This window comes from Lepidochelys kempii, chromosome 9 (genome assembly GCF_965140285.1).
Source record: "Lepidochelys kempii isolate rLepKem1 chromosome 9, rLepKem1.hap1, whole genome shotgun sequence".
Classification (NCBI taxonomy): domain Eukaryota; kingdom Metazoa; phylum Chordata; order Testudines; family Cheloniidae; genus Lepidochelys; species Lepidochelys kempii.
The window spans coordinates 8547196-8565757 of record NC_136388.1 but is presented as its reverse complement, the minus strand read 5'-3'; the positions used below and the strand labels follow the sequence as shown (position 1 = coordinate 8565757).

Here is an 18562-nt window from a genome sequence, read left to right as displayed (position 1 = left end):
CAGCCCTCTGTAACCGCAGCTGGTTTTTAAGGAGCGGGCAGGTTTTAGCTAGCCGCTCCTTATCTGAGCTCCTTCAGCAATGGTGGATATAGGCACCAGTGTGTTTACAGGATGCGAAGGGGCTTGGAAAGGGAAGGTGAGCTGGAGTAGCGGCTGGGGCTCGTGGCTGGGTGGTTTGCAAGTTAACTACAGAGGTCCCAGTGGAAGTGCGGAGAAGGTATAGAGGATAGGTATCTCAGGGACAGAGGCACAAGATGGATGGTGGAGGGCAGAGTTAAGGGTGTTTGGGGCAAGTATGTCTACAGTGCATGAAGGTGTCTATTAAAAAGAACCAGCTCCTCAAACCATCACACTGACGTTTTATTGGGGAATTTCCTTTGTTTCCCCCCATATTTTTGCCACCAAGAGATTTTTTACATTACGTGTGAAACCCTGGTAAGGTGTTTGTTTCCTACTGGACAAACTGACGAGAGCCCAGGCTGGGAGGGTCGAATGCTCTTCTGCGGGTTCCCTGGTACCTTGCCGTGGCTCTGCAGACCTCTGAGGGTCAAACCACTCTCAGTAAAATGTCTCCCTCATAAAACATCCTGTGCAGATTCCCCAGCAGTAAAACAGCTCAGAGCACCCCCCAGCGCCAAGCAGCAGGACTGCACTGTCCCTCCAGCAGGAGCTGCTGGCCTCACCCTGGCTCTTTCAGGCGGGTTGGTGCACTTGACCCAGGACGGTTTGGCCACCGGGGCAGAGGAGGCACCCCGAGCCCAGGGGCTCTGACGCTCTCACCTTGGTGGCTTTGAACCGTGCAATGCCTCTGGGAGTGCGGCAGAGGGGTGGGAGGTCACGAGCGCCGCTCCTCCTGGGACGGTCCTGGCACGTAGCCCCGGGGCGGCTCCACCAGGTAAGAGTATGAGAGCCCGACCATGACCTACAGGAGCAGAAGAGCCATCAGCATGCGGCCCGTGGGGCTAGAGCCCTGGCTCCCCCAGAGGCAGGGTGAGGAGGGGCAGGCGGCCGTCCCCGGGGTGCTCACCATCAGCAGGCTCAGCAGGCCCATCATCACCCCCAGCATGATGTAGAGGTTTTCGGTCAGGCCTCCAGCCCACAGGGGCCCCAGAATGGTGGCGACTCCCCCCACTGACCGCCGCAGGCCCTGGCTGAACCCTACAGCACGGGAAGAACAGAAAGGGTTAACGCTGCCTGCTGTCCCCAGCTCCTGACACCAGGGGGCGCTAAGCCACCGCAGGTACTGGCCTGCCTGGGGTGTGACCAGAGGCAGGCAGCCTCCCGGCAGGTGGGGACCTTGCCTTTCTCTTGGCGGGGAAGCTTGAGCGCTAACATGGTGCTACAGAAACAGACAATGGCCATCTGGGAGCCAGTGAGACTGCCTGGGTGCTGGGCCGTATCCCCCCACAACCAAAGGAGCACGGGACTGGTGCACGACTGCAGAGAAAGACAGAATGGGAGATAGGCGAGAGAAAGAGAAGCAGCCCCCCGCCCCCTAAAAGAAAGTCTTATGGGATGTGGGGCCCACACACACTTCTGCGCTGGCTCGACAAACAGAGCCGTGGTCTCTGCAGTGCAGCGTCCTTGCCTCCCCGTCCTGCTGGATCAGTATGAAAATACTCCATCAAAGATCAGCGTTCTCAGACAGCCCTGGGAGTCGGAGGCCTCGGTTCGGGGTCCAATCCAGGGTGGGGAGAGGCCAGAGAGAAACGGTTGAGAGAACATGACCGATGAGGGAAGGTTATAGAACTGGGCACGTTTACTCTAGAGAAAAGCGGGAACTTGATAACAGATTTCAAATATGTTCAGGGCTGGTACAAGGAGGACAAAGACCAACTGTTCCCCATGTCCACTGGAGGTCGGACAAGTAGTAATGCAGGTGATCGGCAGCAAGGGAGATTTAGGTTAGATATCAGGAAAGGGATCATGTATCTGTTTCTGACTCAAAGGGTAGTTAAGCTGTGGCCCAGGCTAACAAAAGAGGTTGTGGGGTCCCCATCATGTTTTAACCGATGGTCTAGGTATATTTGGCCCTGCCTCAGCACTGGAGGCTTGAACTCGATGACCTCTCAAGGTCCTTTCCAGCTGGACATTTCTGCAAGGCCAGGAAGGTCGGTGGCCCCTGGTCACAGCAATTGGCAGACCCATGCTGGGTTCCCTGGCTGCTCTCTCTCCATGCTAGGCTTTGCCTACCCACCTGTGCCATGCCAGATCTTCAATACACCCCTAGAAATTCATTCAGCATTTAGGTGGCAGACAGCAGCGGGGCCTCACAAAGGATCCCACCAAGCTTTGATCTCAAGGAGTGATTCAGGGAGGCCTGCCGAGGAGAAGGGTGTCCCCATTCATCGGGTGCAAGAGTGGCTCAGATCACCCTGGCAAGCCAGTCACTGAGCTGAGAGGAACCAAGCCAGTTCTGCCAACACGGAGCGGATACAGGACTCAGCGGCTGGAAGGGGCCAGGCTAAAGTGGGATAGAAATTGGACCCGGGGAATCAGCGTTTGATCAGAAACCCAACACAGCCATGTGAAATGGAAACCCGCCTTGGAAAGCGGGCCCCGTGCCATGGGTTAACAGCCTCCTCCTGGGACAGAGCTACCTGCTCTGACACCAAGATCCTGACAGACGGGCCAGACTCAGCCCCGGGGGAACTCATCTCAGCCAGGGCCAGGGAGGAGTCAGGCCCAGCTTGTGCGGGTGAAGCGAACGGTTCCATGCTCTTAACAGCACCATCCAAGATCCCAGCTGTCCCAAGCTGCTGCCCTGGTGTCCCTACAAGGCACAAGGTGGGAGGGGTGGGAGAGGCCGACCGCACAGAGGTCCCATGGGTGTTTTATGACACCCATCTCAAGGGTGCCCTTCATTGTGGTATCTGGGCTTGGAGTGAGAAGGGGCAGGCAGGCACCTGCATTTTGGGCATGGCTCAGCTAGTCCCAGAGCAGACTGTGCTCTGAAGGGGAGGGGAGGAAGTGGGCACCATGCCCCAGCCCGGGCACCGACCCTGCCCCGAGGCTCACCTTGTGTTCTCTCTGCTGTGACCTTGGAGAAGAGCGAGACCTGGGAGACAGCCACGAAGGGCAGCCCCAGCACCTGCAGGAACACGCCGACCACCAGCTCAGACAGCAGGATGGGAAAGCTTCCTGTGGCAGCAACGCAGACATGGCAGGGGGGTGGATGGGCCCGGCGTGCAAAGAGCCCCAGAGACTGGCAGATTCAAATCAGGGCCTATGCTTGTTTGATGGGCAAGCCCCTGGCATGCTCCGCCCGCCCCCAGTATGCTCCATGCTCGGTTGCTAGCTTTCCTAATCAGCAGAGGACCAGACTTTCATGATGCTGGGCGCCCAGGAGAGCACCCCCTGCTCCTTTCCCTGACTGCACCGAGCAGACAGAGGGGCTGGGGAACCATAGCGCCAGCAAGGCGCTGGGCCCGTCACAGCCACCATGCCACCTACAGCAGCTGAGCATCGCCACCGCTCATTGGGCAAGGGGGTCTCCTCTCCACCACACAGCCCCTGCTGGGCCACCTCAGGGCACTGCTGGGCCAGCCTGAGCCAGCAAGGTGCCCCACAGCTCAGGGGAGCACTCCAGAGCCATGCCAGGCTCCTGTCCCCCATCCATCCCTCGCCAGCGAACCCAACCCCCTGCCAAGCGATTCCCCTCAGGTGGGAGTGAGGAGAAGGGCCCAGGAAGAGAGGAACCAGAGATCCTGGCAGGATGGTTACCTTGGGGCCGTGCCAGGAAGAGCAGGCACCAGACACAAGCCACGTTGCAGATGACCAGCCCGAGCACCAGGACCACGCGGTCGGGGAGGCGGCTGCTGAGGCAACGAACCAGGAAGAAGCCGCAGATCACCTTGGGGGAAGGGGGGAAGCTGAGTTATTAGACAATCCCTGGACCTCGGGCTGGGTGCAAAGACCGTCAGAGTCACGGCTCGCCAGGGCTCTGCAGACTGCCCTCCCCCTCACGGCCTCAGCACCACCGCTCGCCCATCCCCTGGCTAGCAAGCAGGCCATGCTCGGGCACAGGTGCCAGCCAGCACAGTCAGGCTCCAGGAAATGGCCTGCACCATGCAGACCGGGGCAGGTTGGCAAGGCCAGGCCACAGGCTCTCTGCCAGCAGGGCACAAGGTCTCTCCAGCCTGCAGCCCACCCTGCCCTAGCTGCAGAGACCGCTGGCAAGAATGCCCCACTCCGCACACTGCCGGAGCAAGGGCAGAGGAGACGTGCCACACGAGTTCTGTCTGGGTGCGTCTACACTGGCATTCTTTGGGCACCCCGCCCCTGCAGGCCAGCACCATGGGAACAGTGAGCGTGCCAGTGTAGACAGGGCACAGGCATTTCAGCCCCATCCATGCGAGTGGAGGAGCATGAGACTAGCTGCACCAATGCTCCCAGAGGGGCTGCAACAGGGCCGCAGGAGAGGCCTGGCTGGATGGGACCCCAGCATGACTAGCCTCCCTCGCTGCCTGGGCTGGACAGAGGAGGTCGGGGCTGGAGGGATGACTCAGAGGAGGGCTTGGCTTAGTGATGAGGGCAGTGGGGGCACCAAATGTGGCTCTAGGCCTAGACCTCCCTCCACCCCTCCTCAGTCTGGCTGTACATACATCTGAAGCATGGGGTGGAGAACAAAAAGCAATTAGCTGAAGGATCCCAAAGAGGGGGAGGGGACGAGAGGGGGGGCGGGCAGGTCACCAGGAAGGCCGGGGCGAGAGGTGAGAAAGAGGGTCAGACATTCATAGGTTGCGAGCGCTCTCGGCAGGGTCCGGATCATGCGTGTACACATGCACCGTGGGATGGGAGCCAGTCACCTGCCCCACGCCATGTCTGCCAGGACACCTGCCATTACAGACCCCAGGGCTGGGGTCTCACCTACCTCGATGCCGCACAGGAAGTACATGATGCTGTTCTCAAGCTCCCCGAAGCTCAGGTAGCGCTGGGTGATGGGAGTCACCATGGTCTAGAGACATACAGACAGGCAGAGAAAGCAGTCACATGTCTGCCCACCCTACACTCACGGCTGTGAGGAGCCCCCTTTGCATGGGATGGGGAGGTACAGATCCTCGCCCATGAGGTGCCCCCTCCCCTGCTCTGCCCAGAAGGTATCCCTGGTGGGAGGGCTCCCCTGACTAGGACGTTGGGTCTCTGCTCCCGCTTGTCTTCCCTGAGATGGAGGTAACCCTGGGTCATGCCCAACGTTCACCCAATTCTGGGCTTCCCCTTGCCCTTCTCCACAAGGAGACCTTGGCCCAGGGAGAGATGCCCGCCCTCTGGGCACCAGGTGCAGGTGAAAGGTGAACCCCACCAGGGGTCTGGGAGAGGCCAGAGCACCACATGGAGGGGAGAGGAGATCCCCTGTTTCCCCCACCCCGAAACACATATCCAGAACCTGGGAAGGGCTGGACAGGAGACGCTCCCTGGACCCAGTCTGGTTGTGAGAGGAGCTGGATCCCCCACCACCGACATGGAGAAGAAACCCGCCTCCTCCCACCCTCAGTGGGAGTGGAACAGAGCGACCTGCCCATCAGGCCCCCAGCCACTCACCTCCAGGGCCGTTTGGTTGAACAGGGTGATGAACTGGGCAGTGAGCAGAACCACCACTTCCTCCCGCAGGTACTCTGCAACGACACCATGCGGATGTCACGGGGCTGTGGTGCTGGCGAGGAGAGGGGCCAGCCCTCCCTGTCTCCCACTGGGGGCGGAGGCGGGAGAGACACTGCCCAATGGAACAGGTCAGTGGGCTAATCAGGCGACAGGGAAGGCTGGGGGGTGGCATAAGCAAAGTTCTGGGATGAGGGGGATGCTGGGGAACCTCAGTAGCACCAGGGTTTGGATGTTCAAACTAGGCCCCTGCACACTCCTATGCCAGCCAGAGCGCAGGCCCCCTCAACATGGCTCAGGGCAGGAAGCACGATGCTATTGTAACCAGACTCGCTGGGCAAGGGAGAGTCTGATCCTCTTCTGGCCCTGAACTCCATCTGCAGCAGACCCACACTCTCCTGCATGCCAGTTCCTCCACTCATTGGTTCCCAATTTACATGGCTGTGAGAAAGAGGGGGCGCTGCCCTCCTCCACAGTCCACCGGCCCCCAGAGCCCAGCCTTCCTGGACCCCCAGCTGGAGAGTCCCACCAACTCCCTCTCATGCAAACCCTTCCATAGCTTCGTCCTGCCGGCTCACACCACGGCTTGCTGGCTGACCTTGGGCTAGTTCCTTCCCCTCTCTGGGACTCAGTTTCCCCTATTGCAATCCAGGGATAACAGCCCTGGGGGAGGAGCAAAGGCGCAGTGCCTAGGGAAGGGAAGGGACCATCAGGGTCTCCTACAGCTGGGCCTGCACTCCCCGCTCTGTGCCCAGGTCTGCGCCCTGCCCATCAGTGTGCCCGCGGGACACTGGGTCCAGGCTGTCCAGTCTGGGACACTTGGGTGCTGACCCATCTGCTTGCTCTGGGGTTCTAGGGGCAAGCAGGAAGGCCCCATGGTGCCCATAGGCCCTCTCGCCAATCAGCACCCAAACAGCTCGCTTTCAGTTCCCACATAGCTGTCCAGAGCAGCAAGAGACCCACCAGCGACAGCCCCACAGTGTCACGATCCTTGGGGGCTTATGCAGCTGCCAGGCTGGTGCAACGGGGCACAGAGAGTTCGTCAGCACCACTCAGAGCAGCCGCTGTGCGGGGTCTGTGGAGCGTGTGGCTCACCTTTCCCCTACAAGCTCTGACACCCTGATTGCGGACACACCGCTGGCCTTGTGGCAAAGGCGCTGGACTGGGATGTCAGCGGTGTGGGTTCAACTCCAGCTCTGCCAGACTTGCGGCAGGGGTAGGATCCTGGTTCGACTGAAGCCCGTGACAAATCCCCGCCACGTACTGCCCAGCACAGTACTGATCAAAATGGGGGCATGCCAGGCTGGGGGCACTCACCTCGCATGGCGCTGAAGTTCTGAAACGGGCTCTTCTCCTTTACTCTGCCCTCCTCCTCAGCCAGGTGCCCGTTGGGCACATAGCGGGACTCGTCTCCCTCGGGGGGCGTCCTCTGGCCAGTGCCGCCATAGCCCCGGTGCTCAGCGGGCTCGTCCTGGCCAGCGCCGTGCTGCACCAAGGGCTCCCGCTCCTCGTCCTGCTGCGCTGCCAGCGGCAGGTGGGGCACGGGCTGCAGGTCGTAGTACATCACCGCAACGACAAACTGGAGCAGGATCCAGAGCAGGCACATGAAGAGCTGCACAGGGAGACAGACACCTGAGTGCCCGGAGCCACAGCTCCCCCACCCAGGGAACTCGGGGCCGACTCACGCGGCAAGCTCTCCCTGGCTGCGAGCGCCGCCCTGGGAATACTCACCCCCGGGGAGGTGAATTTGTTGACCTCAAAGGGCCCCAGCCGGAAGTTACAGAGCCGCAGGAAGAGGTTACAGGCGGGTCCTGAGCACAAAGAGATGGCGGGGTCACACTTGGGCACCGGGAGGAAAACACAGAGAGTGAGGAGGGTGGGACTGGCATGCCCCTCACTGCCACCAGCCACCTCCCTCTGCAGCAAGAGGGGCAAAGAATGGGCACCGTGAAGGAGATGGTGGGTCTCTCCCACCCTCGCCAGGCTCTGATAGCCACCCCCACTGCCTCTGGCAACAGCCTCTCTGGAGATCCTTTGTCACATACCCCCCACCCCTGACAGGCAATGCCACCGTGGTCTGGCACCGCACTGCCATGCCCTGGCCCCATACCCTTCCCAACCTGAGAAACACCAGCCACTACACGGCGTCCCCCGACAGTTACCACAGCTTGCTTTCAGGGGCACAGGGCAGTCAGAGCTGAGCCAGCTCTCTTCAGTGGCCCCTCTCCACAGCAAAGAGAGCGACACTGAGGCAAGAGCCTGGTGCATGGGGCAGGCGCCTCCTGAACATGGACTGTGTGTGGACCACAGAGCCCCAGTTCACGGCTCAGGCCCACCACTCCCCCCATGCTCAGGCCTGCTGCGGAGAGGGCATGGGGGGGGTAGTCCTGGGGTACCTTACCAATCAGCAGCCCAACCTGCCGGCATGCCATCACTGCAGCAAACACCTTGGCGCGCTCCTGTGAGGTGGTGGAGCGGGTGAGATAGCCAAAGATGGAGGCACCCGCTCCCGTCCCAACACCTGCCAGAAACAAGGACAGTCAGGGGCAAGAGACGGGGCATGCTCTGAAAGCCCCCGGCACAAGCCCCTGGATCTGGAGACCCTCAGCCTAGATCCACGTGGCCTACAGCATCCCCACCAGCAGCTCTTACCTGCCACCAGCCGGCTGCCCAGGAGGAGCCACTTGGAGATGCCCATAAAGTACATGAAATTCCCTGCAATTGGGGGGACAAAAAGGAACAGGTAACGCAGGGAGGAACATGCAAAGTAACAGCCAGCCAGGAAAGGGGTGCGGGTGCATCCCTGGAGCCAGCTGGACTAGCCAAGAGGCAAGCCTCATGGAGGAAGGACGGGCAGGCACTGCTGTCCCCTGTTGGCTATAATCAACCCCACGTACACCTGTGAGGGTCTCATCCCATGGGGCTGGAGCAGGGATCGAGTCCTTCAGAACTCCTGGCTTCTGCACCCTAGTGTTGCAGGCAGGAGGGTTATCTGCGATCCTGCTCTGAAAAGAGTCCCTGTGTTACAATGGCATCACAGGCCCCATGCTCCTTGTCCTGCAACACCAAGCCCCCATGCAGTAGAGCACGTGGGCTGACGTAAACGGGTACTTAGCTGGTGACCAGCGCGGCACACTCAGAGCTGAGCTCTGTCCAGCTGATGGGTCAGCACCAGCACCAGAGGTTCTGCAGGCTGAATTCTGCCCCACAGGGATCCCCCAGCTGCCCCTCGTAACTGAGGGCAAGATTGGGTCCTGCAACCGGACCTTGGTTAACAATGAATTCATCTGATGCCCGAGCCAGACTAGAACCCAGCTCCCTGCTGCAGCTGGGCTGGCTCTGCAGGTTTCCTAGGAGTAGAAGCAGGTGCTCAGGATCTCTGTAAATCAGGGCCTCAGGTACCTGCATTTAGAGTTTGGTGTTGCATGTTTACACCCTTGTGATAAGTGGGGCTAATCCTGCCCTCTCACCCCGCCCTCCCTGGGGGCCAGGACCCAGGCTCACTCTGGACTGCTCCCACCAGCGAAGCAGCCCAGCCGGCCTTCACTTGCTCACTCACCCATTATCTCAAACACGTTGGCAAAGAGGATGATGGCTTTGGTGCGCTGGCTCCGATCAGACCAGTGCCCGAAGAGGGGCCCCGCAAGCAGGCCGGTGAGGCTGAAGGCAGAGATGCCCAGGCCCAGGAAGTACGGCTCAGCATGGAGCGTCTGCAAGTAGGCCCAGATCGTGGGCAGAATCACCGCTAATGGGGAGCAGAGACAGACAGTCAGGAGCCCCACGCCACAGCGCTAGAATAGGTCCTGCCAGGCCACCTCAAATGGGTGCTCGGCCTTCCCCTAAATCCATGTTCCTGCCTCCCTGGGGCAAACGTACAGCCCACCTCGTGAGACAGCCTTGGTGCAGCATGAGACCACCCCTGGCTGGCCTTGGACAAAGAGGGCAGAGGTCTCTGGGTCCCCTAGGCGTGCCAGCTGGGCCTCTGACCCCCGCCCATGGCAACTGCTGGCTATCCAGCCGGATCACCAGTACCGACGCATTGCTCAGGAAGGGGGAGATGCCAACCACCCAAGGACTCAAACCGTCCCCTTTGGGCCCTGGGAGCTCCCCAGTGGCTGCCGGGCATTTCACCCTCCCTTGGGATGGAAGGTGCTGGAGGCTGCAGCAGCTCCTCAGAGTCACGTGGACCCCAGCAGCACCCCATGCCCTCGGCCCCCTGCCCTCCTTGCTAAGAGGGCACAACTCAGCCTGTTCCTGTCTCAGCCTGCCAGAGCCTCCTTCCCTCGGTCAGGGGCCCTCACCCGCTACCCTAGAGCTCCTGTGAGACCTTACTGCGAGGTGTTTATGCAGCAGCCGAGCCCCTCAGCAGGGCGAGTGGGCCGTGCACCTCACCCAGTCACAGCCATCTTACATCGCACTTAACGGCTGTTGCAGGAGGGAGACAGAGAAACTCCATGAAGCTCAACAGTGGCCAGAACCGAAGTCCTCACATGCCTCCCACCATCACCTTCTTTAAGCAGAGTTTAGTTGCTGTATCTGTGGCAAGAAGCCTGGGACCCTTTCCCATAGCTACCTGCCTGCCACAGCTTCTACCACGTCGGGCATCTCTACCCGTTGGCCTCTGTAGGCGGCTATAACGCACCACAGTGTCTGAGTGCTGCCAGAATGAGAAACACCAGGCCACCAGAGCCAGGCTGCCCAATGCCCTCCATACCCCAGGACCAGGACCGGCTCTAGGCATCAGCAAAGCAAGCTAGGGCAGTTGCGCTCTTGGAACTTGGGGTGGCAAAAAACCTAAAACCGGCTGTCATGGAGTCCCTGGGTGATGCTCTGGAACTGCTCCCCATGAAGCCAGTCAGGACTCTGGGGCAGTCGCCTTTCTGTGAGCAGCCTGTCTGCATGACACAAAGCTCACACAGCTTCCACCTTCCTGGGTCTGACCTCGGAGCATTCAGCATCCTCTGCCCCTCTGTGCGCTTCCCATAGCGAGTCCGCTCAGGCGGGGTCCTGGGGAAGACAGAGGGTCATGCCCCGCAACTCCGCAGTCAGACGTGACTCTCAGCCAGCAAAACAGAGGTTTATTAAATGGCAGGAACATGGTCTAACACAGAGCTTGTAGGTGCAGAGAACGGGACCCCTCAGCTGGGTCCATTTTGGGGGGCAGGGAGCCAGACAACCATGTCTGCCCTTCACTCCATGTCCCCAGCCAGCCCCAAACTGAAACTCCCTCCAGCCCCTCCTCCCCTGGGCTTTGTTCCTTTCCTGGGCCAGGAGGTCACCGGATTCCTTTGTTCTCCAACCCTTTTAGCTCTCACCTTGCAGGGGGGGAAGGGCCCCGGCCATCAGTTGCCAGGAAACAGGGTGTCGGCCATTCTGTGTCCAGACCCCTGCACACACCTGCCCTCTAGGGCTCTGCAATGATCATACACCCTTACCCCAGCCCCTAGATACTTAAGAACTGCCTAGGGGAAACTGAGGCACCCCCACACTATTCAGAGGAAACATTAAGAACAGTCCCACTTCGTCACACCGGCCCCGCCCAGGACATGGCCAGGAAGCAGGTCTCACTGTTAGCCCTCACTGGGCAGTCACAGTAGGATGGCCAATGAGAAGACATCCCTTGCTTCGCTTATGGGCACTGCCCACTGCCCTGCAGCCTCCACCAGAGAGCCACAGCACTGCTCCCCCTGCCCCTCGCCAGCATCTCCCCGCTCTCTCCTTCCCTCCCTAGTTAATGATTTCCACCGCCTGCCCCAGGCATGGAGAACCAGCCTCAAGGTTCTTCTGCTACCCTTTGAGACCTCAGGGACAGCTTCCCTTCGGGAGCCGATGCTTGTAGCATCCCACATACTGAGAGCACCCGCCCTGCTGCCGCCCTTTGGTGGGATTCAATCTCCCACCCCCGCCAGCCAGGGAGTCTTGCTCAGTCATTGCTCCAGGTCTGGACTCCCCCATGAGAAGGGCAAGGAGGAGGAGAACAGGAAGGCCCCAGAGCAGAGAGTTTTGCCGGGGAAAAGGAAATAAGAGACCTTGGGTTATGAAGGAAGAGAAGCAGGATTGGGACACGCTAGCCAGGAGAGGGAGGAGTCAGATATGAACACCGCCCATCCCCATTTATACTATGTCTACACTAGAGCTGCACATTCAGCAGGAGACGCATCCACGCTACCTCTGATGGTGCAGCACCAGTGCAGACAAACCCTGAGCGACAGGGACAAGGGCGCTGCGGCGAACTGCGCCAGAATGGGGGACGGGACAGCAAGGAGCTCCGCTTGGGGTTAGAGTGGCAATGAAACAGCAGGATACGCTGGAGCGAGGGGCTGAGAGGTGAGGTTTATGGAGGGGACAGGGAGCGCCACGAGTCATCTGCCTAGATCAGAGGTGGGCAAACCGTGGCCCACGGGACCCTTCCGCCCGGCCCCTGAGCTCCCGGCCCCTCCCCTGCTGCCTCAGCGCACCATGCCACCGGCGCAACGCTCGGGGCAGCCGGGCAGTGCAGTTGCAGAGCCACGGCCTGACCCGGTGCTCTAGGCGGCACGGTAAGGGGGCAAGGGGCAGGGAGGGTTGGATAGAGGGCAGGGGAGTTCGGGGGTGTGGTCAGGGGTGTGGATAGGGGTTGGAGTGGTCAGAGGGCAGGGAACAGAGGGGTTGGATGTATCAGGGGTCCCGGGGGGGTGGAGAGACAGTCAGAAATGGGGGGGGGGGTTGGATGGGGCAGCAGGGGGCAGTCAGGGGTAGGGGGTCCAGGAGTGTCAGGGGACAGGGAGCAGGGAATGGTGGATGGGGTAGGAGTCCGGGGGGAGCCGTCAGGGGACGAGAAGCAGGGGGGTCAGATAGGAGACGGGGCCGGGCCACGCCTGGCTGTCTGGGGGGAGACAGCCTTCCCTAACCAGCCCTCCATACAATTTTGGAAACCCGATGTGGCCCTCAGGCCAAAAAGTTTGCCTGCCCCTGGCCTAGGTGGTCAGGGCAAGCCTGAGCAGAGCCCCAGAGAGGCTGTGAAGGGAGAAGTGGAGCAGGCCCAGGACAAGGCCTGCGTGACCCCAGTGTTAGCAGCAGCAGAGGCCAAGGAGGTCCGAGTAGAGGCCCCGAGGTCTGGTGAGGTCATTGGCAGCCATGGGTGAGATGGTTTCAGGAGGGCAGCAGGCGGGTTGAATCCAGCGCGGAGCTCAGAGCAGTCGAGGAGATGGTTGTAACCGGCACAGATGAAGAGGAGTAGTGAGCAGCTGGAGAGGAAAGCTAGGTTCAGGGAGAGCTTTGAGAATGGGGAATTGTTTAACTCGTGTATTTTCCCCATCTGCAACTGGGTTGCATATCATCTCTATGTACCTGGGGCCTTTTCCTTCTTGCTAAAGTTCCAGGCACTAACCAGCTCTTGAGCACATGGTGTGTTCAGTGCCATCATCTCAGGTCACGTTCCCACGTGGATGGTGAACCCCAGCCAGCACCATCACTCGGTTATCGCCAGAAATGGAGGCATGTTGGCTTGGCCAAGGGGAACAGCAAATTAGCTCCTTGCAGGCTCAGTTCTCCCTTCCTCTTCCCATACGCTGTGCTCTATGGCGAGCCAGAAGCACAATGGCCATCCCAACAGCAGGGCAGCACCTTGCCCATGGAGGTGGCCTCCAGCTGGGAAACCCATACTTGGTTATTTGTGGAATAAGGGAAGAGACCAGGGATCTGGATGAATCTGCAGGTGCTAGAGGACTGGGGTCTCTCAAAGGCAGAAGAGATGTACTCAGCAATAAGTGTCAAATTCCCCATGCAGGGGCATGGATGGAACGTCACTAACAAGGGGGCTGGAAACAAAGTGGCTGCTGTGGGGACAGGCCCCTCTTCCCTCCCCTGGTCGGCAGTGTTCACCTGGAGTGCCAGTTCTGTGCACAGGGATGAGACTTGTATCACCAGGGCAAGGTCTTGTGCCCCTCTGTGGACGGGCGACAGAGAGCCAGGCGGATAAGGGTGTTAAGGTAGCTCTGGATGGGATGGCAAGGAAAGACTGAGGGCATGACCTGCAAATACCTTGCCTCTAGCGAGCCACAAATCAGGAAGCGGGTGGTCTGGACGACAAGAGCCCCAGTTCCTGCTGGAAGCTGACAAAAGAGGAGACTAAATACTTACAAAGGACAAGTGTGGGGGGAGAGGGGGAAGAGACCTGTGGATTCGAACAGGAGCGGGGGATGGACAGGAAGGACCCTTCAGGCAGGACAGTTTCAGCTCGTCCCTTTCATGACGTCCTACACGGACTGCAGAACTCTGTGTGTCCGAGTGACATTTGTGGATCCAGAGCTCAGCTGGGGCCAGGATGACCTGGGGCACCTGCAGCCATACCCTGAAGAGAAGCAGCGTGGCCCAGGGCACACAGGGAGCCTGAGACCTAGGTTCTAGCCTTGGCTCTGCCACTGACCTTGGACAAATGCTCCTTTCCCCAGCCCCCCTCTCCTTGCCCCCTCTGTCTGTCTTGGCTACATAGACTGCGAGCTCTTCAGAGCAGGGGCTGTCTCCTTGATCCTGGCTGTAGATCTCAGCACCCAACCACGGGAAGGCCTGGTGATTGCTCATCCTGCTAAGCTGAGGGTCACAAGGAAAGGGGGAAGCTCTCTGTGCTGCATCAGGGAATGCAGAGTGCTGGCTGCCAGTGCCAGTCGAGACCCCTCCACGGGACAGGTCAGATGCTGTGTGCCCAAAAACATAAGAACGGCCATACTGGGTCAGACCAAAGGTCCATCCAGCCCGGTATCCTGTCTGCCAACAGTGGCCAATGCCAGGTGCCCCAGAGGGAGTGAACCTAACAGGTAATGAGCAAGTGATCTCTCTCCTGCCATCCATCTCCACCCTCTGACAAACAGAGGCTAGGGACACCATTTCTTACCCATCCTGGCTAGTAGCCATTAATGGACTTAACCTCCATGAATTTATCCAGTTCTCTTTTAAACTCTGTTATAGTCCTAGCCTTCCCAACCTCCTCAGGCAAGGAGTTCCACAGGTTGACTGTGCGCTGTGTGAAGAAGAACTTCCTTTTATTTGTTTTAAACCTGCTATCCATTAATTTCATTTGGTGGCCCCTGGTTATTTTATTATGGGAGCAAGTAAATAACTTTTCCTTATTCACTTTCTCCACACCCTTCATGATTTTATAGACCTCTATCATATCTCCCCTTAGCCTCCTCTTTTCCAAGCTGAAAAGTCCTAGCTTCTTTAATCTCTCCTCATATGGGACCCGTTCCAAACCCCTAATCATTTTAGTTACCCTTTTCTGAACCTTTTCCAATGCCAGTATATCTTTTTTGAGATAAGGGGACCACATCTGTTCGCAGTATTTAAGATGTGGGCGTACCATGGATTTATATAAGAGCAATAAGATATTCTCCGTCTTATTCTCTATCCCTTTTTTAATGATTCCTAACATCCTGTTTGCTTTTTTGACTGCTGCCGCACACTGCATGGACGTCTTCAGAGAACTATCCACGATGACTCCAAGATCTTTCTCCTGATTAGTTGTAGCTAAATTAGCCCCCATCATATTGTATGTATAGTTGGGTTATTTTTTCCAATGTGCACTACTTTACATTTATCCACATTACATTTCATTTGCCATTTTGTTGCCCAATCACTTAGTTTTATGAGATCTTTTTGAAGTTCTGCTTTGGTCTTAACTATCTTGAGCAGTTTAGTATCATCTGCAAACTTTGCCACCTCCCTGTTTACCCCTTTCTCCAGATCATTTATGAGTACATTGAATAGGATTAGTCCTAGGACTGACCCTTGGGAAAAGCCGGGGATATGCACAGTGGCTAATGTTCCAACACAAACACTTAATTACAGACACTGCTCGGGATGCCAGTGACTCAGGTCCTTGAATTATGCAGCCCAGCTTCAAGCATGAGGATATCCAGGAAACCTGCTGGCCAAGTAATTAATGTAATTCACCGGCCACCAGAGAAGAGCACGGGCTCCTCTAGTCCAGCAGCTTTCATCATCACGACAGACCAATGGCTCATCTAGTCTGGCAGCCTCCCTGCAACAGTGGCCACCCCAGGGCTCTAATTATATAGTATCAGCTCATGGAAGGAGTGGGAGATGCTTCTGATTTGGCATGGGGATCGGTTTATCCCCTGAAGCAGGAGGAGTGATAGCACTTGCAATCTGACAGGTTTCAGAGTAACAGTACAGTGTTAGTCTGTATTCGCAAAAAGAAAAGGAATACTTGTGGCACCTTAGAGACTAACCAATTTATTTGAGCATAAGCTTTCGTGAGCTACAGCTCACTTCATCGGATGCATACTGTGGAAAGTGTAGAAGATCTTTTTATATACACACAAAGCATGAAAAAATACCTACAAAGCATGAGTTTAGTATCACCCTCTTCTGAAAGAAGGGAGTAGCTGTGAGCCCACCTATAACCAGTTCCCCTGCCCCATTCCTTCAGTGCCCCCTGGTGGGCACAGAATTCTCATCACACTTGACAGACTGTTGGCAGATGTAAGTCAGCTAGGGGTGCCGAAGGCTGGCACCCAGCAGCAGTGCCTCCTCCAGTCCCACCCTTCAGCTGACCCTGAAGGATGAGTTACAGACTCAGACTGCAGCTTGTTAAATATTAACAAAGGAAACTAGGAGACCAGCTCTGCTTCAGCAGGGGCCCTCCCATCCCCTCACACCACCAAGCCGTGTGGAAGAGCTGTGGGGCCTGCGAGACCCACTCCAAGCCTAGCAATTCCCAGCACTTTGGGGAGCACTGGGGCACGTCTCACCAAGGGGAAAAAGTCCCAGTAAGAAAAGAACAATGCATCTAAAAATCCATATAGGAACAGACCCACATACCGAGCCAGCCCCACTGCAGGGCCTGCCAGGCTCCCAAAACCCCTCCATGGCTCTCGTCCACCATTGCTCCAGCCCCAATAAAGGCCAGTAGAGTCACAGGAGACTCCCCACAATTGATCTAAGATGCTGATGTCTCCTTGTAAACAGCTACTGCAAATTACCAATCCCTTTGCTATCCCACCAGCTTATGAGGGGCGGAGGGGCACAAGCACCTGGCCTAAGGCGTTGCCATTAAAACAGTCTCTAGTCCTGGGGTTTCACAAGGTACTGCTCGACACAGCCAGAAAAACAAGACAGCACAGGATTGCATGCCAGAGGCAGGGCACAGGCTCTTCCGGTGTCCTGGCAAGAGACAGGACCAGACCCACTGCAGGGTCACACAGCAGATGCAGATGCGCAAGGGGGTCTCGAGGTGGTGGGGAACACCAGCCTGATTCCAAAGGCAATCTGCTCTGTTCTCTAGTAGAACCATGACAGTCCCCATAGCCTTCACCTCTCCCCCTACCCCACCCCTCCACTCCACTCCCCCATTCAGAGACGCAAGCAGGCCTTTTCCTTCCTCTCATGCTATCCTAGCCTGACAATTGCTGGGCCCTGATTCTGAGCCACCTTTCCACCTCCCCAATTCCAGGCTCAGCTCGGGGCCTGCTCTAACTGAGTGAAATCCAATGACCTGCATTATGCACTATGGCCCCTTCCGGCTTTAACATCTATTAACCCAACTTGTGACCGTCTAGAATAGCTGGAGTGCAGAGTGGGGAAGTCGTACCCCTGCAACAAGAGCTGGGCCCATTGTGCCAGCCCTATCCACAGAACCCCACTGGGCCAAGGGAACACCTGACTGGGGGGCCCCCCGCTGCAGCATAAAGGGTCCAGAATGCAGGCCAGAAGCAGAGCCCAGCTCTGCTGCCAACTTGCCGCCTGACTTCAGGCAAGTCATTTAACCACCCCCTCGGTGCCTCAGTTTCCCCATCTGTGACATGGTGAGAGAGACTGACCCAGGTCCATTAACATCCACAAAGCAATGGGACCAGAGAGGAGCAGACTCACAAACCCACCCTCAGGGACAGAGCTTCCGCCTATAGGACCTAAACCAGCGGGTTTGTCATTCATGGACGCAGCAGGACGTGGGTGCCCCCCAGCAGGGCCCATGGGGGAGTGGAGGTGTCCGGAGTCACCCTCCCGGTTATGGCTCTGACACTCCGTGGCCGGCCCAGGCTGGCAGGGCATCGCCCCCTGCCCGCAGCGCTCACCATACTCGATCCCTCCCGAGAGGAAGAGGAGGCCAATGGTGAAGTTGGTCAGTTTCTTCTTCCTCTGATACTCCATCGACCCGGCTGCCGCTTTCCTCCCCGCGGGGCGCAGGTGACGGTTCCCTGCAGGACTCAGCGCCCGGCTGCGGCGTCTCCGCTGCCAGGGGCCATCGCGCAGCCCCGCTGCCTGGCCGGGCAGCCCTGGCCTCTCGCCAGCCCTTCCTGGGTGCACGTCGCTGGGGGCCCCAGCCCCCCACCAGGATCCAGCGAGCCCCGGGGCGGAGCCGAGCGAGCCCGCAGCCGACAGCGACCAGGGCAAAGCGCCGGCTCCTCCTCTCCCAGCGCCCCCAGGTGTGGGTGGGCAGGGCCCCGCTCCCGGCCGCAGGCGCCTCTGAAGGAGAAGCAGCTCAGTGGGGGCCCCCTCCGCGCAGGGCGGGGGCGGGGACGGGGACGGGGTCTCAGGGACAGCGGGGCGGAGGAGCGGTTTCAAGATTTAATTGCAATTGGTTGATGCCAAGCCCAGGCACTGTCTGCTCCGCTGCAAGCCGGGCCCCCGCCCCCGCCCCGGCAGGGGCTCAAACAAGGGGGTGGGGGGAGGCTTTCTGGCCGGACACAGCCGCGGGCCTTGGCGGGCCCTCCGGGACCTGGAGCCGGCGGGCAGGGGGCGAGAGCTCAGCGAACCCCCCCCCCCGCACCTGGGCGGGAACCGCGGGGCGTTTTGAAACAGTAGCCGCGTGCAGCCGGGAGTTTAAAGGGTGCCCCCCCCCCGCCAGTCTAGACACACCCCTGGGCGTGAGAGATCAGGAGTCACCCCCCCCCCCGCCCCCGCCGGTGTTATCACAATAGTCCCGCTGCCCCCGCCCCGGGGTGAGGCTCCCACCCCTGCGGCC

General features: G+C 58.8%; 1 protein-coding gene across 2 annotated transcripts; it reads right to left on the bottom strand.

Annotated features, from left to right (window-relative positions):
• Positions 1–342: 342 nt before the first annotated feature.
• On the bottom strand, positions 343–18425 carry LOC140917117 (major facilitator superfamily domain-containing protein 8). Of its 2 annotated transcripts, none has more exons than XM_078854345.1 (12): positions 17673–18425; positions 9158–9343; positions 8251–8313; positions 8000–8119; positions 7330–7409; positions 6916–7210; positions 5542–5615; positions 4874–4957; positions 3724–3853; positions 3019–3091; positions 1028–1158; positions 343–922 (listed from the first exon to the last, which is right to left on the bottom strand). In XM_078854345.1, the coding sequence occupies exons 1-12, from the start codon at positions 17746–17748 to the stop codon at positions 777–779; spliced, it is 1458 nt and encodes a 485-aa protein (XP_078710471.1). In that variant the 5' UTR covers positions 17749–18425; the 3' UTR covers positions 343–776. The 2 variants fall into 2 exon arrangements, with proteins under 2 accessions (XP_078710471.1, XP_078710472.1); XM_078854346.1 differs by having other exon boundaries at positions 3019–3141; positions 17673–18424.
• Between the last annotated feature and the right edge of the window lie 137 nt (positions 18426–18562).

What these genes read in the sequence shown, in the direction of transcription:
- LOC140917117 (XM_078854345.1), bottom strand. Translation starts at nt 17,748, where the DNA reads ATGGAGTATCAGAGGAAGAAGAAACTGACCAACTTCACCATTGGCCTC. An exon ending in ACAAATTCACCTCCCCGGGG is followed by an intron (nt 7,211 to 7,329) that starts GTGAGTATTCCC and finishes CTCCCTGTGCAG; the next exon opens with CTCTTCATGTGCCTGCTCTG. An exon ending in GCCTGCTGAGCCTGCTGATG is followed by an intron (nt 923 to 1,027) that starts GTGAGCACCCCG and finishes CTGCTCCTGTAG; the next exon opens with GTCATGGTCGGGCTCTCATA.